The following is a 26,641-nucleotide window of genomic DNA, read 5'->3' on the forward strand; positions in this document are numbered from 1 at the left end:
AAGGTTCAAATCCTAGTAAAGGCAGTTAGTTACTTTTATACGGATTTGAATACTAGATCGTGGATACTGCTGTTCTTTGGTGGTTGGATTTCAATTAACCGCACATCTCAAGAATGATCAACCTGAGACTGTTCAAGACTACACTTCACTTACAATCATACACATCATCTTCACTCATCCTCTGAAGTAATATACCTTACGGTGGTTTCGGAGGCTAAACAGAAAAAGAGAAGAAAAAAGATATAAAGGTAAACTCATTTTAATTTATAAAATATTCTAAGGCATCTCTACAAGTTGATTCAAAACAAATTTTCTAAAAAATATTGTTCTGACCATTTTACTTTATATAATTCTTTTTATTTGTAATAGCTGGTGTTATACCATGGATTTATATAAATCGCGGTACTACATTACATTGTGACTGACGTTCGTTGTTATGCTCTTACAGTTTAATTGAGCTTTAAACAAAAAAAGGTTTAGTTTTGATCTTTCCATCGTTATTATAACTATAGATACGTAGAACTACAGCCAAATACTAGGATAAAGTTTACTAGGAACGGTAGTTATTTCTTTCCTACCTCCGAATTGTAATCGCAGAATATAAATTGATGCGTTTGGTAGAAAAGAATTTATTAAAGAATTAATTCTCTATATTTTCCATTATTTTATGATCAACATTTTTATCAGCTTTATTTGTCAAATTAATGTTATAGGAAACTTTGAAGGTCCATCGATGCTTGATGGTATATCTGCGGGCCATTCCGAGCAAAATAAAAAAACAGACCGATCCGTCCTGTAGAACGTCGGGATGGACTGGAAATAGGTTTTGAGCACGCATTTTGCCTGTAGTAGGAAAAGAAAGAGAAAAATAGGGGGTTGGAGGTGAGGTGTATTGTAAATGGAATAGGATTTTTTAATCGATTTGTTTAAATATATAATATTATTTTATAATAATGAGCAATAAGGGCCCACTAGTATTTAATTAAAATTACCTTATAATCGCTTTCAACATTTTTTGAACTGAAGAATAAAGGAGTTGTAAAGTTAATAAGAAAAATGTATTTTTTTAATTTTTTTTTATATCATTTTCTGTGTAATTTTTTCCTTTTTTATAACTTAAGCTATCGTTAAAAAAATCAAATTATATAAATAGCATGTGTTTCTTCTGCATTCAAAATACTTAAATATTAATAGAAATTGAACGCAGAAGTTATAGCACATTTGATTTTTTATTAAAGATAAATTATTACTTTTAAAGACTACATCGACAATCTTTTAAAAAGCTGGTAGAAAAAATGAATGTAAATTGTTATGTGTTCTTACGTTCACTTAATCGATAATAATAATCAGTCAGGATTTTATTTGGCCTTGTTTGATCACTTTGATTGCTGCAAGGGTAGTTAAAGAAATCATAAATACAGCATTATGTTTCTGTTGACGCATTATTTCTATATCGTTCAATTTAAAAATTTTTTCAAAGGTATGGATAATAATCTACAGATAATTTTTTTAGGTGAGGTTAGGTTAGTTAAGGTTAGGTTTGGCTAGGGTAGGATCTTATTTAAAATAAGTGCCATTAATACGTATTTATAATTACACACACACATATATATATATATATATATATATATATATATATATATATATATATATATATATATATATATTATGATCAATTTACGTTTATTTATAATGATTCTGTTTATTTTTTTCTTAGTTATATATTTGATATATTTTATGATTTTATTTGAAAGATGAGTGTTGTTCCTATTTAAATTTTAGTTATCGAGTTAAATTAGTCATCAAGTTTATTTATATCTTTTAAATTTACTGTAACCTAACAGGTGTATGAATTTTAGATATTTGTATCCAGAATTTTGTTTTACTATGCCGTTTTATTTTAGTATAATCTATTAATAGTCTTTTTATGTTGCCATTGAAGTTTTAATTTTGTTAAAAAATTCTTTTCGCTTATTTTATTTTTTGCCAACTTTCCGAAGAAAAGTATGATATTACTTTAGTTTGCACGGTAGAATTGGGGTGAAATTGAATTTTCTTTATGTTTCGAGGTATGTGAATATAACTCTTATATTACCTTTTATACAAAAGGTATATCTATATATGTACCAAAGAACTCTACCATGTGTAAAATTATATCCAAAACTACTAGATCAGCTCATTGAAATTTTGATATGCTGTATTAGTCTATCTGAATTTGTGCTTGTGAAACTTTGATGAAGATTGGTAGAGTCGTTCCTGAGTTTCGTTTAATTTAAGGTCGACAGCAGATAACATAATCTCAATTTGAGGTATTTTTTTGGTCCCATACTGTGTTTGGGGATTGAAAATGAACTTTTTTTACTATTTTTTTTAGGTATTAGTCCTACGAAAGTACCATTTATGTATAAAATTTTATGGCTTGAAAATCTCTGAAATAACATTCACATATTACATTTTGTGGCTCGAACATCTCCAAAACTAGTAGATCAATTTCATTGAAATTTAGATATGCTGTAGTAGTCTATCTGAATTTATGCATGTGAAAATTTGATGAAGATTGGTTGAGTTGTTCTTCAGTTAGGCTTGATTTAAGGTTGACAACAGACAACATAATTTCAAATTCAAATTTTAAATTCGTGGTGTATTTTTGATACGCGCTTACCGAAGTGAGTTATAGTAGTGACTGAGTTTAAATTTGATGCTTTTATGTACGTTCTACTCATTATTTTTAATTACATCAAATTACCTAAATTTGAGGTTATGTTGACTGTGTACTGGTGTATTATTCATCCGCGCTCATTCAGTGAATCACAGTGGTGAGTGAGTTGAAACTTGATGCTTGTGTGTAGGGTCTACTTGTTATTCGAACCTTTGTAGCGCGTTGTATTCTGAAATTTCTGACTGCAAAAAGTGAGGGCGTAGAAAACGGTCGGTCTTCTTGTGAAGAACTGTGCAGAGATCAGGAATTACAACCCGTGATAAAATAAGCCACATACACAAAAATGTATAAACATAGACATACAAATAAAATTTCTTTATTCGTTCTTATATTTTAAAGTACAAATTAATTTTGCATATAACGCAGTAGTTCGTACTAAAATATTTTATTTCTATAACTCAAAAAATTAGCGAATAAACAATACATAAAATAGAAGACATAAAAATAAAACATTTTTCTACACAAAGTGAAATTAAATAAATAAAATCGCAATACTATCTACTCTTACAAAACGTTTTCTTTTCAATCTTTTATAAGGATACATAAAAGACTGTGCGGGGAAGTGCAGCCTTTTTTTTCTATAAAACGCAGCCTTTCAGTTTTTTTTTTTTTTTTTTTTTTTTTTTTTCTAAATTGACTTATAGTTAATTGAATTGCTAAAAAGACTCTTTCATATTTTTTTTGTAAATAAATTGAAACTTATCTACAGTTTATAATAAAATTGTCAATTGTTCTTTAATGACGGTTTTAATCAGATATAAAAAGTTCATATCTAAAAAAAGAATGAAGCTAACAAAACATCTCTTGACGTAATATTATTTTCGAATATATTACTAAATACTTAAATCAGGTCTTTTATATTTAATTCTTAACTAGTTTATCTCAATGATACATGTTTGCTAATTAATTATTAAATTATTTCTATCTTCGAACTCGCTTTGCGATTAAATTAAATTATTTCTTTCGTCTTTTTATAAGATGTTTGTGAAATCTTTTGCATTTATTATGTATTTTTCTGCTTCTACGAGTACATTATCAGGTGTTTCATCTGTTCTCTTTTTTCTCTATTAACTATAATTTTTTTATTCATTAAATATCTCCATCTGACTGTCTTCTCGTTCTCCTCGACGTCTCTATATTTTCTTTTTTAAGTGACAATTATTAACATTTTTATATTCAGCTGAAAACAAATTGTAAACCTTTTACGTAAATTTTTTTTCAACATATTTTTGTTGCTCCATTAAATAATTTAACTTCTTATTTTCCAAATGATAAAAACTGTTGTTTCATATAATTTCGTTTTTTTTTCTAATTATGTTCTTTGGCTGCCCTATCCCTTAAAAAGTGTAACAAAAATTTACAACATATAACGAAAATATAAACGATCTAATGAAATACTTTTAGGGACCCTAGAGACTTCAAACTTGGTACCGAATTAATTGTTATCTTCAGTATTTCTAAAAAAATGATGGGAAATTCCCAATATCCTCGGACAGAATCAAGCAAGGACTCGAAAACCAAAGCAAAGATCTTGTAGTAGACATTCTATCTCCTGATCCAATCATCCGATTGTAATGAAACAAAACTGTTTGATTTAACATTTTAATGAAAATAAACTATTTGATTAAATTTGTAATTCACCGATGTAGAATTCAAGAAATATAATTTAAAATTTAAAAAAATTGCTCAGTTTAGATCATATATGGCTAAAATATGGCAGGTTAAGTTTATCAATAAATTCGGTTAATTAAAATTACCTCATTATCTGTATACTATAAGATTAAGTTACCAACATTACAAAACAAATCTATCATATTTAAAAAAAAAAGAATAATAATAAATTATTGAAAAATAAAATATAACAGTTAAAAGAATGGAAAAATAATTTTAAAAAAAATTCTTGTGGAGATATCTGTTTATCAAAAGTATTACAAATGGATAACGAACGATAAACTGCTTATATTTACCGTAACTGTTTACATCCAGGTAACTAGTTTACAAAATATTAAATGATTCTTTATATTTAATCTGTTGTTTTATATACCGAAAATAATTTTCAAAAGATTTATTTGAAAAGTTGAGAGAAAGATATTATAGCAAAAATTTCAATTATTGTGGATGGAGATTACAATTTTTACTTAAAAAAGTAAAACCGCCATATTTTCATCGATTTCATAAAGAAATTTGCACTAGGAAGAATGCAATCCTTCTTTGTCAACTAACGCAGGGCAATCTTGTTTAAAGATGATATTCCTAAGAAACCTTGAAAAATCAATATTAGACGTACATATCTTACGTTAGTTGTCATTTGTCAATATTAAACAATTACTTCTTGAACTTACGGAATATTAAACGATGGTTTTGATTTTTTATTTGTCGTGTTTATAAAATTTGCTTAATTAACTAAATATTTAATTTAAATTATTCACATTACAACGTATTTCTATCTTTTAAGTTTTACAGAATAGACTGCATTTTCCACCCAGTTTTTTATGTAGATAAAAAATTGAAAAGAAAACTTAAACTTCATGTAAAAAAATCAATACTATTGTCACTTTATTTATTCTATTAATTTCACTTTGTATGTAGAAACAAATTTTTATTTTTATTTTTAGAAATAAAATGATTTGGCAAGACCTATTGCACAATATGAAAAATTAATTTTTACTCTAATATTTGAGAACGTATAAAGAAATTTTGTTGGTAGGTTTTTGTTTATATATTTGTGTGTACGTCCTTATTTTTTTACGGGTATGTAATTTTTCGTTTAACTCATCTCTGAATTGACGATAAACATGTTAGCTCAACTAATTTCAATTGTATTTCTCTTAAAATTTGAGTCTTTAGTTCTTTATTTATGAAAATAAAATTATTTAACAGATCACACGTCCGAAATATGCTCTGATATTTTCGTTTGTTATATTTTGAGTAGACGTTATTAAATTATTGAAATTATTATTTTTAAGTTTATTACTTTTAAATTATTATTTTACTTTAATTATTATTTTAAATTATTACTTTTAAGTTTGGTTTCGTCAAAAACTTATCGATAATGATTAAAATTTCATCCAGATTTGTTTTACTATATATATTAATTAAAATTCTTGCTTAATACTTTTAAATATACTCATAAATTATGATGATTTTAAGAATGAATGATTAGAAAATGATATAGAAAGAAAATTATTGTAAAAATGTATGGATTTTTATTTAACTTGTAATTTTAAAAACATCCTCGCACGCAGCGCACATACATACAATTACGAGCGACTTTTATTTACTGTTTTATAACTATTTAAGCAATTTTTTTAAAGATAATCTTAAAAATAAATCTGAACAATTGAATATCTAGTTTTTTTAACGCTTCTACGTAAAATTTAATATTAAACTATAGATTATTTCTTTGTTCTTGTCCCTGAATGTCCTGTTATAGCTTATGATAAAGTACAAGCTATATACATGCAGGAGTGTAGATGCAGCAAAAAGTTATTTTAATCTTCTGTCTAGAAACCTCACCTTAAACTATGAATGTCTCTAAAATTTATATTCCTGAACAGTTTTTTTATTTAATTCTTCCACTTATATACTAATTTTTTTCATAACAATGATATTTTATGATTTTTCTTCTGAGTTTCATAATTATGTTGTTGATTAATTTTTTTTAGTTTCATTAAACATAATGTGTAAGTTTTTGGATCAGTCTGTTAAACGTATACAGAAAGCTTTTTATGAATTTTATATTTTTTTATCCTGTGTTATCTATATTATTAGTAAAAATTATAATATATGTATAATTATATTATAAATCTATAGTGTTTATAAAAATTATAAAAAAGATTGCATTTTATTAATGACACCTTAAGATTTTTTTTACCAACTTTTCGAAGAAAAGTACAGTATTTCTTTCGATCGTACGGTGGATTGGGGGTGAATTGAATTTTCTTTAAGTTTTGGAGGAATGAGAGTACGAAAAATATACCATTCATTTAAAATTTAATTCCCTTATACGAGTATAATATATATATATATTCCCTATATAAAAATTTGTGGATCGAAAATCTACAAAACTACTGAATCAGTTTCATTGAAATCTAGGTATACTATAATAGTTAGTGTTTCTGAAGTTGTGCATGTGGAAATTTGATGAAGATTGGTTTAGTCGTTCTGAGTTACGCTCAATTTGAGGTCAACAACAAACAACATAACCTCAAATTGAGGTTATGTTGACTGTGTAGTGATGTATTTTTAATTCGCGCTTACGCACTGAGTCTCAATGGCGACTGAGTTTAAACTTGATGCTTGTATGTACAGTCTAATCATTATTTTTAATTATTTCATCAAATTACGGTTATAATAATTAATTTTTTTATAGAAATAAACTAAATATAATATCAAATAAAAAGAAATTATACTTCTTTTAGTTTTCTCTTGTTAATTTATATTTTTTTTTATATTTCTTGCGCAAAAAATTAGTATTTCAAAATAAAATAACGAAAAGTCGGTCTTCTTGCACAGAACTGTGCATAATTTTTTTAAATTCTAAATGAGAAAAATAGATTTCCTTATGATTTCGATGGTTTATTCTCTCTGCACAATATTAAAATGGATAATATGGATTAAATTTATCGATGGTTTTGTTTACAGTAACGATTCGATTGTCATATCAATTCGCAGTTTCATTTTACGATATGATGTAATATTATACGTAATATATTTTTCAATTATGATGTAATATTATACGGGATTTAGGCGCCAGTTTCTGCGCATAAAATGAAAGGAGACAAATAAATGTTCTCCAACTATTTATATCCTCCTAAAGTGGTAATTTATTACTAGTTCAGTATAAATATATAAATAGAGAAGATATGAAATTATATCCTTGAAACAGAATTACTTTTGAGGGAACAAATAAGTTCATTACAGGAATTGTTTTTACAGTTATGAAAAGATTTAATATGAGCTGTGTATTGTTTGATAAATAAATGTTATATTTTGATAGCGTCTATTAATTTATCTTATTTATTAAAAATCTTAAAAAAAATAATAATACATTTTTATTGCTTGTTTACCACAAATAAAAACAGTATTAAATTGTCCATATTAAAAATGCATCAGAATATTTGGCTACTGATCAAAATAACCTTGATGTGAAAAATAAGAAGTACGTTGTTAAACAATTAAATTCTGAGTTTAGTTTTAAGTTCATAAACTTGAACCGTTTTATACATAGTATAAATTGATATTTTAATAAAGAATATTTGATTTTAATTTTTGCAATGCCAATTAATTGGCGTGTTGTTGTTTTACTATATTTTTGTCTATTATATCTTGAATTAATTTATTAAATTTCTTTTTTACGCATTATTTTAGTGTTGAAGTTTCTTTTTACTTGAGATTTTTATGTCTATAGGTAATAAAAATTCAGAAATCTCACAAAAATGAAGTAAAGCTTATTTTTTAAAAAAGCTTACATTTATCATTTTATTTAAATATAAAATTTTTCCATTTATTTAATTAAATGATAACTGAAGCGCGCGCGGAATGCCGTATTTAATTCGCGCGGGTGTGGTGGTGCTAGCGACGACGGTTGGCCCCAACTAAATTAATGTAATTTCAAGATTTATACAACAAATTTCGCTTGTACGAAAGTACAAGCGAAATTTGTCGGAAGACTGGAGTAGCCGTGAGGCTTAACGCACCAGTTACCGTGCGATCGAGTTCGAGACCCAACCAGACCGAGTTAGTTTTTTACACTTTATATATTATTCATTTATTTAATTCTACTGCTCAACTGTGACTCACAACATAGCAGATGTCTATAACAGCATTTTTTGCAGCGGCGGTGCGATTTTGATAAAATTATTTTTTTGCAAATATTGTTATTTTTAATTGTTAGAAAATGTACCTAAGAAAAATATGACCTTAATTAGTCGAAATCTCAGGATACGTCTAACCTTTTAAGTTGAAAATTTAATGGCATCAATGTAACATACGTAGAAGTAATCTAAGTTTGATCAAAATCGGTCCAGTAATTCTGGAAATATAGTGTGATTTATAGACCAACATCCGGAAAATTTCATCTGGTTTTTTGGGTTCCTTAGGTAACAAAACGTCAAGATCCGGATACTTTCTCTTCTTCAGCTCTGCTATCGCGCTTCTAGACGAGAAAGTAATAAATTATTCTAGAAACTATATATATTTTAATAAGCCATTAAATAATCGAACCAAACATATGAAAACAGCTAAATTGGAATTGCGTCGCAAAATAAAACTTTTCATCGGCTGATCAATTTTTAAAGAAGCGTATTAAATTTAAATGCTCATAACTTTTTAAAACCCTTATTTTTATATATAAATGTTTTGAAAAAAAAAATAGAATTAAAATTTATATATATTTTTTAACACACTAATTAAGGTAAATATTTAAAAAAATAATTTTTTTATAAATTTAAATCGAGTTATTTGAATAATTATTACACTTTTTCGAAAAACTGACTTCCTCACTCTCGTCGCTTCACTTCGTTTACATGTATTGCGGAAAACGTTTACATAGCGGTTACAATATACGTTTTTCAGCCGAAAAAATTTTCGGGTATGCTAAGTACAGTATTATATTTACTTTTGAATAAAAGTATTTTAAATATTTTTAATCCATAATTTAACGAAATATTGATGTGCCCAAATCATATGGGTAGAATTCCAATTTCCTCATTTAACGAAAAATATTTACCCTAAATTATAATTCTCCTTACTCCTCATCTTAATGTCCATTTTCTTCTAATAAGATTAAAACTTTTTTTAGCGTTCTTTGTAGTTTGAGTGGAACCAAACACTGAACTAGATGAATGTTGAAATGAATCCTGTTAAGAAATCATATGAAATTCAATATCGTCACTGATTTATGGCCACGTACATCTTTTACTGCCTGTCGCTTCAAATTGTTACTAACTTTCTGGTAGTTAAGAACAACATTACTATCTTCTCTTGATTGTGTTGTACCAAAATAATAATAATTTTATCTTTAGAGAACAGTTTGACTAAGATCCGAACCTTCTCATTTCAGTAAAACTATTTATGGATGTTATTCTAAATTTTATGAAAATTGTATTTATAAATAACATGAACTTCCTTTCTTCTTTCTTCAAATGTAGAATCAGAGATTGGATAAATTATTCTTAATCATTTTAACGATTTCAACAGGATGAAAAAGAAAATATAAAACCTAATGAAATAAGCCACAAAAGATACCTAATATGTAAAGTTGCACCGTAATTTAAAAAAAAAACACTTCTATGAATTAAAGGAAGTATTGTGATCGCGAAAAATTTTGGTTTTTAGATTTCAACGGAAATGTCCATTTTGATTATCCCTGAATCCATTTTGACTAGTTTCAGCATGACATTTCTACGTACATATGTATCTCGAATAACTCAAAAACAATTAGCTGTAGGATGTTGAAATTTTGGATTTAGGACTGTTGTAACATCTAGTTATGCACCTCCCCTTTTGATTGCAATCGACTGGACCAAAAGTGTCCAAAAAACCCCAAATCCAAAACAATTTGGATTTTGGACATTTTCTTAACTGCAGTAATTTTTTTACTTTTACTTTTTCTTAACTGCAGCTCTCATTGAGAGGTTTTCAACGATATATCAATTTTGGGCTTTTTCTTAACTGCAGTAATAAGCCATCATTGAGAGCTTTATAATAATATATCATAAGCGTTACTTATTTTCATTGGTTCCAGAGTTTTAGCCAAATAAAACTTTAATTAATGAAATATGAATCTTACAAGAGGAAGGCACATCGGTTCGAATCTTACTTCATATCCTGTTTTTTTAAACTTTTTTTAAATTTAAAATAATTGATTTATTAATAATTATTAACCTCTGATTGTAAAAAGGTTTTACGATAAATAATAGTTCAATAATAACAAAATTAAAAAAGAATATATGAAAAAAATCAGAAGCTATTAATGAAATAAAATGTTATGTACTTTTAATTTTAAAGAAAATTGTATATGTAATTTAATAGGCGTGCAAGGAAGTCATGTGATGTTCACATCAGATTTTTTATTAATTATTTTATTAATTATATTACATAAAAAAAAAATTTATAACTTTATAAATAACATTTATAACAAAAATAGTACAACCAAACAACAATATATATTCCATGCCAGGCTTAATAGAAAGATATTTAAAACCAGAAATGACTCCTTCGCCTGTTCATCAAATAGACTGGTTGATTGTGTAATCAACGTCAGAGACAGAAATCAACTCTGATTTGTACACCTTGTATCGTAGATTCTTTACATGTCACAATAAAAAGAAAATTGTGAATTCTGTAAAGTAATAAATATCAATGTTACCCCTTTTTTATGAAATAAGAAATTGTAAGCTTATCATACGTATATAGAGAAAAAAACTGATTGATTTTGAAAACTGTTATGAGGAAATGACCTTATTATATACAATTATAGGATACAGAATGTCTGTTACATTAATCCTCCTTTTATTCATAATTTCAATATTATAATTCTATGAATATTCTTTTATAGTAATTAGTTAATCATTGATTATATACTGAATAATAGTGCGTTAACATTTTTTTATATAGCTATTTTCTATTATTATTAATCATTTTGCTTATGTCATTGCATGTAAATTCAAAATGGAATGTTAAAAATAACAGTTGAAGGTTGTTGGCTGAAGTCATATAATAATATTTTATGATATTATTTAAGATCGAATAAATAATTATTTAATACAATAATAACACTTTTCTTTTTAAATGAAGTTGTTATCCTTGATAGCGGTTACAATACTGTATACATTTTGGTTTATAAACCATTATTGTTTATCCAGTAAGTTATCTACATTTCCTATCATAATATCTTAATTTCCAATTGATTGTGCCATTTGATTGGAAGAAGGTAACGTATTTTAAACGATTTGTTTTGTTTTATTAACAAATGTTTCGAGATAGTAACGCGAGTAATACCAGTTGATGTGTACTTTTTTTATAAACTAAAATTATTTCTATAACTCATCGATTGTGAAATAAAAAATAAAAGTTCTTAAAGATAGAATTTTAAAAAGTAGGGTTTAGTGTTTGCATTGTGGTTCTTAGGTTGACGTAACTTTGTTGATAGCGGGGATAGAATTCCCATTAATGATAATGATGTTATTTCTATTGCCCTTAAAGCGAAAGTTTTGGGTATTTTATTAAATTAAAAGTTTTTGTGGGATAATAAAATTGATTCCCTTTGTAATAAAACCGTATTTTTTCCTCGAAATGCCGTAATATACCCTAAGCTTATTAACATATTTATTATACCTACCTATAAACATTTATTATATCTACATATATACTCATGTAAGATATAATGTCATCTCTTGGAATCCCTCAAAAAGTCAGTACGAGTTTTTAAAATATAAAATGGGTTGTCTGATAATTATCTAGTGCCCGTAAATATGAATCGTGAAGACCTATATTTAAAAAATTAAATCTGTTAACTTATTCATGAATATAATTATGAATTCTGCAATCTTTTAATAAAAACGATGGTCATTTATTCTTGAAAAATTACAGTATCCATCTTTACCAAACCAGGCATCAGAACTGTTTTTTTAAATACAATTAAAAAATGTTTCTTTTATGGAAACAATATACTTACTTCTTTTGATGAATTTTTTAACAAAATTAAATAAAAACAAATAAAACAGTTAATCTGCATCCTGTTCAACGTGTACATAAATATTGCTCAAAATAATTTTCCATAGTTACCGCTAAATTGTTAATTATTTTATAGTAGTTTTTTTTTATATTTAATGTATTTACCTGAACATTATTTTATGTAGTATTTAAATATTAAATAATGAACACAGACTTTAAACACATCTATTTTTTATCTTATAATTTGTTTTTGTATTTATAATTTATCTTACTGACATGATCTACGAGTATATAATGTACTCGTATTTTTTGTTCCGATCAGAATAAAGATTTATACATTTATATTTGTGTATTTATTCAGAAATATTGCAGGGTTTCATAACAATATTTATATAAAAAATAATTATTAATTCAACTAATCAAAAAAATATTATTGAAAATTTGTTGCAATAAATAATATATAATCACTCTTTTCACTTCAAGCGTTAGGTTAGACTACTCCTACAGTCTTCCTTGCAAACTATCACTTTATATTTCTTGAAATCACGGATCATTATCCATCCTACGCTCATTATCCAACCTATGAAAGTTCTTAAACAGCATATTTATTTTGTAGTCCTTAATTCTCTTTTACAGAGCATTTTTTTTCAATTCCTTATGCATATCTTTAGTTATTTATCTTTCTTTCATTTGTTTTGAGGTAATGTTACGGTTTTTTTTTCAGTAGTACGGAACCTCCTTACCATACTTTAATACAGATTCTCGTTATTTCATAAAAATTAGATTTGATTCCTGATTTGTATATATGCGGTTTTCACCGGATCTTAACGTTTTGACACCTAAGGAACCCAAAAAAAAAGGATGGAAATTTTCCGAATGTTTATTGTTCGTATGTACGTATGTTCGATATTGGCCTCTAAATCACCTTATATCTCTAGAACTGCAGGACCGATTTTGACCAAACTTGGTCATATTACTTCTATATATGAGGCATTGATGGCATTAAATTTTAACTTAAAAGGTCAAGGGCGTGAGGCTGTAGAGCAAGGTCACCCTTAGTATCTCGAGATTTCGCCTAATTAAGGTCATATTTTTCTTAGGCACTTAATAATTAAAAAATAACAATATGTGCAAAATCGTTTTTCAAAATCGCACCCGTACCCCAAAAAATACTGTTGCAGTAGTCTGCTATGTTGTGACGTCATCACAGGTGAGCGGTAGAATTAAATAAATGAATAGTATTTAAAATGCAAAAAACGTCGATCGAGTTCCAAGACCCAGCCAACCCAGTACCTAATGCGTTAAGCCTAGCGGCTACACTATTCTGCCGACCGTACAAGCGAAATTTATTCTACGTAAGTTGTGAAATTGCATTAGTTAGGTTAGTGCCGACCGTCGCCGCTGATACCGCCAAACCCGCGCGAATTAAATACCCGCATGCTTTAGTTAGAATAATTGAATTAAATAAACGAAAAAGTATTATATTTAAATAAAATGATAAATATTTTTAATTAAGTTCTATGTGTATGTGTGTGTAAGCTGTACATCAGTAACACTGTGTTGTCAGCTATTATAATGAATATTATATGTTAATATTAATATTATAATGAATTTACATCTGGAAACTATAAAATTTGTGTTGTTCGCTAATATAATTTTTGAGTTTGTAATTTTTTTTTGTATTGTCTTTGCCATTTGGAGAATACAAACTTCATACGCTTACCAAACTATGTTAAAAGATTCAGTTAGAATTTATTGTATCCTTAAATCAAGCAATTTTTTCAATACATAACAATATTAAATTAAAAAAAGATTAGTAAATAAAATCATCTTGTAGTACAATTCGACGATAGATAAAAAATAAGTCTCGTTTGCATAATCAAATCATATTTTAATTTGGTTAATGGTTGTTCCTATCCTTGTATACGGCTGAGGTAGGAAAAAACATTTCAGACGGCTGCAGTCTGCAGAAATGCTTTTTATGTCAAAGAAGTCATCCGACCTGTTATAATACAAAATAAAACAATTTAAGAAGATTAAACATATATGCCATAAGTAGTAAGTTTCAAGAGTAGAGACAGAACTAGATTGAGCAGCTTTACTGTGTGGGTGATAATAAAATATAAAATTCCAAAAAAGAAGGGTTTGAATTATGCACCATCAGTGACGAAAAGGAAGGCTGAGGATTAATGAAAGCTGAAACAGGTTAGACATACCATTTGTCCCACAAAGAGTTATACGATTTTTATTTAGTATCACTCGCCCATTCTACCCACCGATTCTCTTGAAACTTTACAGACCTCTTAACAAAGGTTCTATAAATGTTCTGTGATCATTTAAACCTTCTAGGATGTATAGAAACAAAATTGCGGTTTTCAAATAAAAAGAACCACATTTTTTATTTATTACAAAATATCTGGTAAAAAGATTAAAAGCAGATGATGTATTGTTAAACATATGTTCAAATCGAATAAAACAAGTTAATAATTAGTCTAACTAATTATCTAATTCTGTCTGACTAATTATCTAAATTTTTTTGATCATTCTAGTTCTGTCAAGTAAAGTTTCCAGAGAATCGGTGGTGGGAGTGGGTTAGCGGCATTTAATCACCCAAGCGTCTTTTTCGTGGGACACATTGTATACTGTGAAACAAAGTCTTTCCACTGATGTTAAAAGTATCGAAATAGATACATCAACTCTTATTTAAACCTTTTTTTATTCAAGTTTATCAAAGGAAATGTTATGAAAACTGATTTGAAAGTATAATTTAAAATAGATTTACGTATGCAATTATGGTATTTTTATAGAAAAATAATTCAAAACTCATTATCTTAATAATATTGAAAAAAAATCTAATGTTATTATTTATTTAAAAGTTTCGAATAATTATTTTTCATAGTTAAAAAAAATTTAATGAGTAAAATATTAAACTGTTCGTCTGTATTACAGCAGCTTGGGGAAAAAGTGAAAATATCATAAGAATTTTATTTCATATTTTTAAATCCCCTTTAGTAATTCTGTATAAGAATATCTTGCCATCAGTAATCGTGAAGTTTCTCCATGCAATAGATGTGTTTACTATAGTACAGATCGATTATTATATGGGTTTTCCCAGTATTTTTTTATTTTTATTTTTTTTTATTTTTTTTTTTATTTTAATAACTTGTATTATAAAATATGCTTTTAAATAAAATATTAAATCTCCTTAACTTAAAAACAGCATAATAATAATAACAATTAAATTAAAATTAATTAACATCATGTTTAAAGGATATTTACAAGTATGTTGTATTAAATTAATTCAATTAAATATTATATATTTTCTTGTAAAATGCTATGAAGCACGAGAAATAAGACATCCGCATTATTACAGCTTGTCATATGAGTTACTTAATATGACATCATAAATATATGTGGGCGTAGAATGAATCAAATCCTTTTAATAAAATGTTTATACTGTATTTTAATATAAATTTTATTTTCATAGATTAATTTATCATGTCTTCTCGTGCAAGTAAATAAACTTTATTCTGTGAATCTGTAATCGTAAAATAATAGAATTACTGTTAAAAATTTACTTATATAAATAAAAAAAAAACATTTTTCAAGATTTGTTATTTATGTAGGATTTTACCGGAATTATACGTATTACTTACGTCTTAACAAGTACACAACTATAAAAACTGTGATAGGATTACAGTTTCTTATAACAAGGTATTTTCTCTAAGATAACGAGCGTTGACTTAATCATACTTGAAGAAAATTATATATATATATATATAAATTCATTTTTTATTATAAATAATAATTTTAAAATTGTATTATCTTAATTAAGACTTTTTTCTATTTTAATTTACCGGAAAGAGAAAAGAAACAAAAGAATTAAACTGGTATCTAAATTATATGTTTAATTTTTTTTTAATTCCATAAGAAATTCCATAAGAAATAAGTTTGTCCTCTGGCTGCATATGTACGTTACATTCTCCAGTGATCAAAAGATAGAATTTTGCAATAACTATAAAATAATGAAAAAACTTCCGATTTTTCATAAAGAACCCTAAATTTTATTTCTGCTCTTTCATATTTTTAGAGAATAACTTCTAAAAAAAGACAACAAAGTTGTAACACTTTCTTGGCATTGGTTGTTTGTTCTTATATAGTGAAAAAACAATTATCCATGAAAAAAGTTACCTTAGATTTTTTTCTTTTTGGATTGGGGTAATTTATGATGAAGTCTTATTGTCAAATTATAATTATATGTTTAAGTAAACATTAAAAAAGTTTTAAAAAAGGTATTTTTTATGTTTTTCTGCTCCCGATCTCCAAAATCACCTTCCAAGAAAATCTGTTTGATTTTTCTACGTTTACTAGATTAAATGGAAAAAAATAAAAAAAATTTCTGTAAAAAAAGTTCAACCAATAAAAATTTAATTAAGATTTCTTTTTTGGGAGGTTGGAGGTGAGGGTGAATTATATTAGTGGTGGGGAAGCCGATCAATGTTTAAAAATACCGATTTTTTAAAACATTTTTTGGTTTATTTTAACTTAATGATAATAACAGTACAATAAAATTTCATCATAATTCACCCTCACCACCAACCTCCCAAAAAAGAAATCTTAATTAAATTTTTATTGGTTGAACTTTTTTTACAGAATTTTTTTTAATATCTTTCCATTTAATCTAGTAAACGTAGAAAAATCAAACAAATTTTCTTGGAAGGTGATTTTGGAGATCGGGAGCAGAAAAACATAAAAAATACCTTTTTTAAAACTTTTTTAATGTTTACTTAAACATATAATTATAATTTGACAATAAGACTTCATCATAAATTACCCCAATCCAAAAAGAAAAAAATGTATTGTACTGTTATTATCATTAAGTTAAAATAAACCAAAAAATGTTTAAAAAAATCGGTATTTTTAAACATTGATCGGCTTCCCCACCACTAATATTATCCCCATATACACTAGTCTTTGTATCAAACTATCAAAATCAGTTTATCCAACTTATTGACACATCATTTAGCTTCAAACACGCCAACACACGTACATATGTACATATGTACGATCATTACCCTCCACCACTATTTCTGTTTTTTTGGGTTCCTAAGTTAGGAATTATTTTTTTAACTTCTGGGTCCACCCTTAGGTATTACTTCAGAGGATAAAATGAATGATTTGTAGCGTTTATGAAAATGCCATGCCTGGCCGGGATTCGAACCCGGGACCTCCGGATGAAAGGCCGAGACGCTACCACTCGCGTTCTTTAGGCCTGCTAGATACGAATAATTATACGCTAGACGTAATTGTCACGCTACCGTATTTTAACTTTTTATATGTAAATAATTTAATTTTTTTTAATACTGAACGGATTTGGCTATGGGAAAATTAGAGATAAGGAGAAGCCTAAAACATAGCTACAAAGGGATGTAAAAAAACCGTTTATTTTTTACCGGATAAAATATATTTTTAGTTATACTATAGATTTATATTAAAGGTGTGTGTAGTATATAGTTATGCTAGGTAAAAATAAAACTACTCTTGTAGGCAAGAGTACTTGTTGGCAAGTTGGTAATTTTTTAAAACCTGAAACCCATAATGACACATCTTTTTTTAATAATAAATAAAAGCACGTTCTCTAATAGAGATTTATTAAACTATTTCAAGAAATAATGACAAAAATTAATAGCGTTATTATAGTTAAGAAAAAAAAAGAAGAATATCCGTAATGAAATTGGTATTAGCATTCTATTACATCAGCATGTAATTTGCGGTTATGAATTCGGTGAATTATGTACAGTTCGTCATTATCCGTTTATGTTCAAATAATTTTTAGAATCGAGTTTGGTTCATTGTTTAGGTACGATAATTTTAGGATGACTGCTTAAATTGTCTATTTTTTCTAGAAACCTTGAGATTGCTTTTGTTTTTACCTACCTCATTTATTGTACTAAGAACTATCTTATTATAATAGACAGGCTTTTGGCGGTAATAAAAGTGTTACTTTAAACCTGCTTTCGTATTTTATTAAAGTAAGATAATAAATGAATACAATTTCCTTTATACAAGAATGTATTTGTGTTTCGTTTTCTCATGACTGAGGGTTCATAAAAAAATAAAATATATTTGTAAATTGAAATTTATCGTTGAACATGTTCGGGATGAAACAATAGTAAAGTAATCAGAAACACTAATCGCGTTATATCTTTACCGATAAGATTAAAGCTTAATAATTTGTTTTATACTAATCATAAAAAATCGAAGATGATTTTCCATTCTATCAATTTTCTATATTTTTCGCTGAGATTTATCTTCAAAGAATTGAATATATAAATTTTAATTATTTTTAAATTAACTAGATTTTATGCCCGTGTGAAACGCGTAAAAAACTTTTCAACTTTTTTTCTGTTAAGTTACTTAATAATTAAACTATTACTATGGTCTACCTTGGTCGTCTTTAGATAAACAGTATTCTATTAATCGGGCATTTTTTAAGCACTAACTTTTTATCAGAAGTGATCATTTTAAAAATGATGATCTTTTTCATATTGTAAGAAAATGTTTGAAGTAATCAAAAAAAAAAAACATTATTATTATCCCTACTATCCCTTAAAAATATGATTAAATATTTTGCACCAATACAGTCAATGTACAATAGTAATTTTACTTTCACATCTATATCAATATATCTTGCTATAGCTATTACGGAAAAGTATGTATATAAATCAATCAAACAAATTTTTTTAAATCAGTCTTTTGTAGTTTTGTGCCTTAAGGAGACATTTAGAAAAAAATTTAAATAAAAAAATAGATTTAAATAAATTGTAAATAATCTGTGAAAAAAAAGATTTCTAATACTCCCAAATCCAAAAAAAATTACTTTTGTCAGAAGGGCGTTTGTCTGTATGTAAATATGTTGGCCTTTTATACGGATAATTACTTTTATACGGATTTGAATATTACACGGTGAATACCAGTGTTATTTGGTGGTTGGGTTTCAATTAACCACACATCTCATGAATGGTCGACCTGTACAAGACTACACCTCATTATTCATACTATTATGATTCATTCATATCATCCTCATTCATCCTCTGAAGTAATACCTTATGGTGGTTCTGGAAGCTAAACAGAAAAACAGACAAGTAGTACCTTAAAAGAAGAAATGAATATATTAAAATTTTGCAAAAATTATAAAAAGGAGTGGGGTTGTTTTGGGAGAAATAAAATTTCAAATCTTTACTGGGGCAGTTTTTTTTTATCAAGATCACAAATTTTTATTTAATATTCTCCCCCTCCCCAAAAATGGCGTTATATTTTTTCTTTTTTTTTACATTATATAGCTTCAGAAAAGGAATTACTGGGAGTTTTTCTCCCGTTATTACAGAACTTTGTATCTGTGGGGATTAATTAGCGACACTGTTTGATAATTGGTTGTTATATTATACTGATACTGGAAGATCCAATTTTGAATTAATTTAACTTATTTTAACTTACTTTAATTATTTTATTTTGAATTAATTTAATCTTGTTTACTTTATTTATAATCCAATAGGGAAGGATTTTTTTTAAAATCATACCTTTCTCTTATATTTCTTTATCCTTCAGATGGTATATAGAACAAGTCATTTCACTGTTAGTAAAACTTTTGTATAATTAGATTTACTTGAATACCCATTAGAATGATCTAGCAATGTTTGGTTAACTTCAATGAGCTGGTAGAAGTCAGTATGACTAATCTGTTTGGAATTCTAGGGCAATTATTTTTTAGTTTTTTTCGACTACTGATTAGTCTCAGCCATTAGTATTCAATCAATTGAATTTATTTTTGAATTTTTCAAAGAACATTAATAATAATCCCATAGATATAAATGCGTGTAAATCCTAAATTGATTTTATATAAGATGAACGTAACCTTGGCTAAGTTAATAAACATTTAAAGGAAATAACCGGAGGCTGATTATAAATGGTAAAATGCGCCTAATGATGAATGATCGCAATTGAAAGACTAAAATTTATGATATGATAATTATATATCTCTCAGTTTGAGCTAGCTGGACTAATAATATAAAATAGAATTATTTTTCGCTTGATTATATTATAAATAAAGCTAGTAAAATGTAAGTATAAAAATTTAGTTATATTACAAAAAATTTAGTTACATTTACCAGTAAGTAGCCTATATATTTATATTAATTTAAAAATGCGCAAAATATTTAATTATTAGTCTTACATTAAATATTAATCAAATATTAAAATTATAATTTTGAATATTTTACTTTTTTCAGAAAAATTACTGAATTCTGAAGGACGTGAATTAAGGCGGGCATTATTTTCCTTAAAACAAATTTTCCAGGTAAGTTATTTAAAACCTGTAATTGAGTATACATTATTAATTTATAATTACTTTACACATATACATACACACACACACACACACACACACACACACACACACACACACACACACACACACACATATATATATATATATATATATATTGTAGTAAGTGAGTAAAGTAAATAAATTAAGTATTCTAGGATCTATTTTCCAGAGGTAAGTTCCTTGCATCATGTCCTCCTCCATTCTCTTCTATTCCTAGCAAATTTTTTTAGTACCTTACAGCTCCCATTTCTTTTAAATCATTTATAATTTTTAATCTTCTCTGGCCTCTTTTTTTCTCCTTTTATTGATCCTCCTGACACTGTTTTAATCAATCCTTCTTCTGGCATGACATCTCCCCACCTAGTTAGCTTTCCTAATCTGAATTCTTTTCCTAATCTGAAGTTCTACTCTTTTTCATTTTCCTCATTAGTTCATTTTTCACTTTATCTGTCCATTTAATCTTCTTCATTCAATCTCCTCCATGTTCTCATTTCAAATGCCTCCAGTCTTTCATTTTCTTTTTCTTTCAGTCTCCTGTTTCACATCCAGATTGACATATACTCCCAACGTAACACTTCACAAGATGCTTCAACTCTTAACTCAATCATATTATATAATAATTTATATTTCTATTAAATGCTTCTTTAACCATTAGCAATCTTGTTTTTATTATTTTTAAATTTTATAATTTTTTTCACAATAGCTAAATATCTGTACTTCTTATTTGTTCCTTTTTTGTGAAGATATTCATTGACTTATTTTCTCCTGTCCTCAATAATCTTCTGTTCCTATTATTCATTTTCATTCCATAATCTGGCACTACATCTTTAATTTTGAAATTGTCAGTTGACTATTCATAGCTCAACTTATACAAAAAAAAATCATACCATAAAACAAAATAAATAAATAAATTTTATAAAAAAAATCATATTTTTTAATTTTGGAGAAATAATTTTTTAATCAGAAAATGTCATCAGTGATTTCTGTTAAATTAAAAAAATGAAGATATTCAAAAATCATTGTATGAGGAATGAGGGTAATACTTACATAAAACAGCATATCTTAATTTATTTCAAAAGATCCCTGTAATAAGTTGAGGATCAATATAAAAACTTCAAATAAGGTAACAGTTTATCGAAATTAAAATAATTTATTAGATCAGGAATCATATTTTAATGTTATTACATTTTAATCAATTGATGAATTTGTTTTCTCATAATACTACATTACCTGTTTCACATTATTAAGGTGTAATGTATTTAGTGTGACAGTAACAGCATTAATGTTTAACCATACATTAAACTGTATGTTTTACAAAGAGTTTTACATCTTTAATTAGATGTAGAAAATGATTCAGCTAGAATTTTGTGAAATTTATATTACAGTGAAATCACCACATATACCAATGAAATAAGGTAAAATTAATAGTTTTTTTTTTTCATAATTAGGAAAGAAAAATACAGGATAAATAATATAGAACAAACTACTGAAGCCTATTCACAAATACACATCGATAGTAACATCTCACAACAAATAAGCAAGATTAATAATAGTCATCAGGATCTCTGAAACATTTTTTCAATGACATCCTGAAGTTTTTGTTAGTGTTTAGATTATGGAGATACACATGCTCATTATTTAAAAAAAAATTCCAACATAATTTCAGTAAAATAAATGAATGTGAACATTTTTTAGATGCAATATACATCAAAAGGTCAAATCTCTGCTGACAAGGTTGTGCAAAGTTCTCTTAGTTACTTTAAAAAAAACAAAAGTCACTAAATTAGCATAAAACCCCTTTCATCTAGTTTGAAATTAAAAATAACAATGAAAAATATTGTAGATATATTAAAATCCCATGATCATTCCTCAAGTGGCTAAGTGATTCTCAGAAATATTTATTTAAAATCACAAAGTTAGCATTACATTTATTCTGTCATAGTAATTAAGCTATCCTTTGGACTTGATTTGAAAAATAAAATTTTTTTCAAAATATTCAAGACATAATGTTATCTTGAAACCAAGTCTCATTTATCTGAAGATGCAAAAAAACATAATCATAAACATTCTTAGTTTAAATAATTACTTCTAAAATAAAAGTAAATGTATGGTTTCAACTGAGTTTGAATAAATAAAATATTACTGCATAAAATATTTAGCCTTACTTTTAGCCTTACAATTTAAATTTTTAATTTACATTAAAGATTTTAATAATCTGACAACTTTATAAATAATAACAGTTTTTACTTTTACTAATTACAAAAAAAAAATCTTTCCTTTTGTCTCAATTATTATACATTTATTAAGAATGTTTTTGGTACATTACCCAGTATGAGACCCTCTTAGAGTGGTGATTTGTTACAAGTTTTCTATTTAACTGAAAATTAAAAAATCACTTTAGAGGTATTATAAATGATGATTACATCTCACCTTCAGAAAAATCAAAAGTGGAACAATTAATCTCAGCTAAAATGCAAGAATGAAAAATAAGAAATGAAGGAAAAGAAAAAATATAAAACATCTAACTGAAAATAATATAAATCAGCTAAATTAAAAGATTCACAATGCAAAATAAAACAAAAAATAATAATTAAAAAAACCAATTTCATAACAAATTCTCTGAGAAAAATAAATAATTCTCAAAAAAATAAAATAAACTATTTGATTTTTCCGGTTCCTCAACCTGAGTCTACTACCAATCTTGAAATTAATAGGATAATTGAAGATAATTCAAATTTTATTGATTCATGGGAAGCTGTTTGGTGCTCTGGTAGAATTATTTAATTATTTGTTGTAAAAAAATGATTTAAATACACTTTCAGCTTGTTTATATTGATTTAAAAATTTGTAGCCTACATTGTGAACAAATTTCAATTGATTTAGTTTAAAACAATTTATTTAAAAATGTAAAAAAAACAAATTAGCATTTTTTAATAACTTTAAATTTTGTCTTACAAAAAAAGTAAAAACATTTATGGAGCTGTGTATAAAACATGACGGTCGACCTAGCTTTGAGGGGTTGATATTTCCATTCTTTTTTCATATCCTAATTGAGTGGAATGTGGATATTTAGTCTTAATTTAAAATTTCATGAAACGTTTTTATTATTATTAGTACTTTTACATTATGCAGTATTTTTTTAACCTCTAACCTAACCTGTTTATTTTTTTAATTATATATCTAGGAACAGATTTTAAAATATCAGTAAATTTTTCAATAAAATATTGTAGAGTACTTAATGTTAAAGTATTCGTAATACAATGAGATATTCATGTTCTTACCCATTCATTTATACTGAAATGAAATGGGTGTGGTAACGATTTACTTTGTTAATTAATTTAATTGAAAATAAATAATTTATTACTACATAATCTGGCTGTTTTACCTGTTTTTTTACACATACTTGAATGTGTACTTTTAAAGAAAACCTTGGACTGGGATTTCAGTTTAGGTCTCAGGATACAATGTTTACTAGTTAAGTTTTATTTTATTTATCCAAATCGAAAAGTATAAAAATACTTTTTAAATATGAATATAGTTACTTTATTTTGTCACTTAATAACTCAAAAAAAATATTTTTTTTTTCTTTCAAGATATTATAGTTTTTTTGTTAGTATTATTTTGTTTTTATAATTACTTATTCATTAGGATTTTAATAAGAAAGATCAGTTTAGGTCCGTAGTCTAAAACTTTAATTATGAAATGTCTTTATTTTTTTTCATTGGTATCAAATTGGAAATGGATTCTTTTTAAATTATTTATTTATATTAAGTGAAAGTCTGATAAATTGTGTTATTTTACATAGATATTATTACAATTGCACAGACAGGGACACTTAAGTAGAATTAGTATTTATGTGCAAATTGACATTAACACATAATATAAATTTGTTACCTAATCTGTAAAATATAAATAAAATTATAAGTTACTTCTTTTTTTTTTTTAATATCTCAATGTTATTTATTAACTAGTCAGGCATTAAAAAAAAAAAAAGTTGTATTAATGTAGTTGTAATGATTTATGCTTTTAATTGCTTTGCTCTAAAAAGAAATTTAATTATGATTTCAGTTCTGTGTGTACATATACTATTTTTTTTTTTACTTCTATAAAGTATTGTTTTTATAGTCTCTCCCTCTATATATATACTTTTAACTTATATTTCTACAGTTTTAACAATAAATCATTGAATTGTTTTCTTGCTTAATGTAAAAATAGGTTGTGAATTTTCAAGTTTCTTATTATTATTATTATTATTCATTTGTCTACCAAAACATGTACAGAACAGATATATAGTCTCACCATTCCATCTGAGTGTTTTATGATTAGCTAGATAATTCTACATGCAATAATACTTATCTGGGTTAGTTCTTAAGGAATTTTTTAAACTTTTATAAGAAAAGCATATATTTAAGTTTAATCTATAGTTAATGATCAGGTGCTTTCATTAAATAAAAATACCCTAATCTTCCAAATCAATGTGAATTGGTGCCTGTTGCCTGAATGGTAAGGGCATTGATTATTCCTGTGAATCAAGTTTTTTTTTTGTTTTTTACGCAAAGTTTCTCCATTAGTAGATCAATCATTTTCACCACATATCTCTTTCCCATATAGTTTATTCTGTCTTATTGCTTTGAACTGATTTGAGCTTTATTTTCTCTTCAATGACTTCACAAAAAAGTCTTATGGTCAAAATGTGTAAGCAGTAAAAGGTATCGCCCTCCTGTTCTCTTCTAGATTACAAAATATTATTCATATTTCTTATAATAATGTAAGATAGATCTTTCTTAACAGTCATTATCAGTCATGGGCCGATTAGAAAAAACTATTCACTGTCTGCAAGCCATCTGTTAACAAGAGGTAATCCAGTAGCATGTTAACATACTAAAAAAGGAACTGTGTTGTAGTTTTGAAGACAAGCAACATAAAAATGTTGAAAACTTGATTTATATATTTTAAATTTTAATACCTTGTTTTATTATGGATTACTTAAAATTTAGCGACTAAATTTATCATTTTATTTGGAATAATGAAATTTTTCTATGTTAGAAAGTATTTGTAGCAGACAAAATTTATTTAATTCTAGTGTTTAAAATGAAATGATTTATTTACTTTTTTTTCTCTTCTGGCTTTAACTATTTCTCAGAGATAATTTATCGCAGTCAATATAAGTATTTAAATGCTGAAGGCATAGATATAATTTAGTTGTATTTTATCACTTATAGATTTATCAGCGTATTTGTAGTATGTTAAGTTTTGTTATATTTTAATTTATGCAAGTCCACTTCATTATTATGCAATCTGTTAAATAACTTATTACTAATTGGGATAATGATCACTGATAATCAGTTATTAGAATATTTTTTATATATTTTTTTTTTGCCATTTATTAACGGATATGCTTTAATTGATGTTAAATTAATATTTTACTTTAAAAATATTATATGTAAAATATTTTTATTATTTTTTTATTTTTTTGTAAAAATATATATGTAGAATATTATATGTAGGTATTAGGAAAACATATTAATTATAGCCTTATGTTTTAATTATAATTCTCTAGTTGATGTGCAGGTATATTATTCAGTGTATTTATGTAATTTGATTGATGACGTATTGTTTTTTTTTTCATTTATTCCATAATTAAATAAAGTTGTGATCAGCTTGTCTATCATAGAATGTTATCTATTTTGTAAAATCATTTGTTTCAGAAATTTAGATGTTGTGTTAAAAATTTGATACGTTTTGAATTGAAGAAACTTTCATTATTTAATTGTTAAAGAAACTAAGATGGTTTTGGAAAATACTGTTACACCTTTTTACAGACCTCAGTTTTTGTTAATAATCTGCATCTCATTGAG

General features: G+C 26.1%; 1 protein-coding gene across 3 annotated transcripts in view; it reads left to right on the forward strand.

Annotated features, from left to right (window-relative positions):
- Nucleotides 1-26,641, forward strand: part of Fhos (Formin homology 2 domain containing) — a 510,750-nt gene that overhangs the window by 398,139 nt on the left and 85,970 nt on the right. For all 3 annotated transcript variants that reach the window (XM_075373283.1, XM_075373282.1, XM_075373284.1), the window contains exon 7: nt 20,686-20,753. In XM_075373283.1, the coding sequence (XP_075229398.1) occupies nt 20,686-20,753 (68 nt within the window). The remainder of the gene's footprint in view (nt 1-20,685; nt 20,754-26,641) is intronic.

Source organism: Lycorma delicatula, chromosome 8, assembly GCF_047948215.1.
Source record: "Lycorma delicatula isolate Av1 chromosome 8, ASM4794821v1, whole genome shotgun sequence".
NCBI classification, from domain to species: domain Eukaryota; kingdom Metazoa; phylum Arthropoda; class Insecta; order Hemiptera; family Fulgoridae; genus Lycorma; species Lycorma delicatula.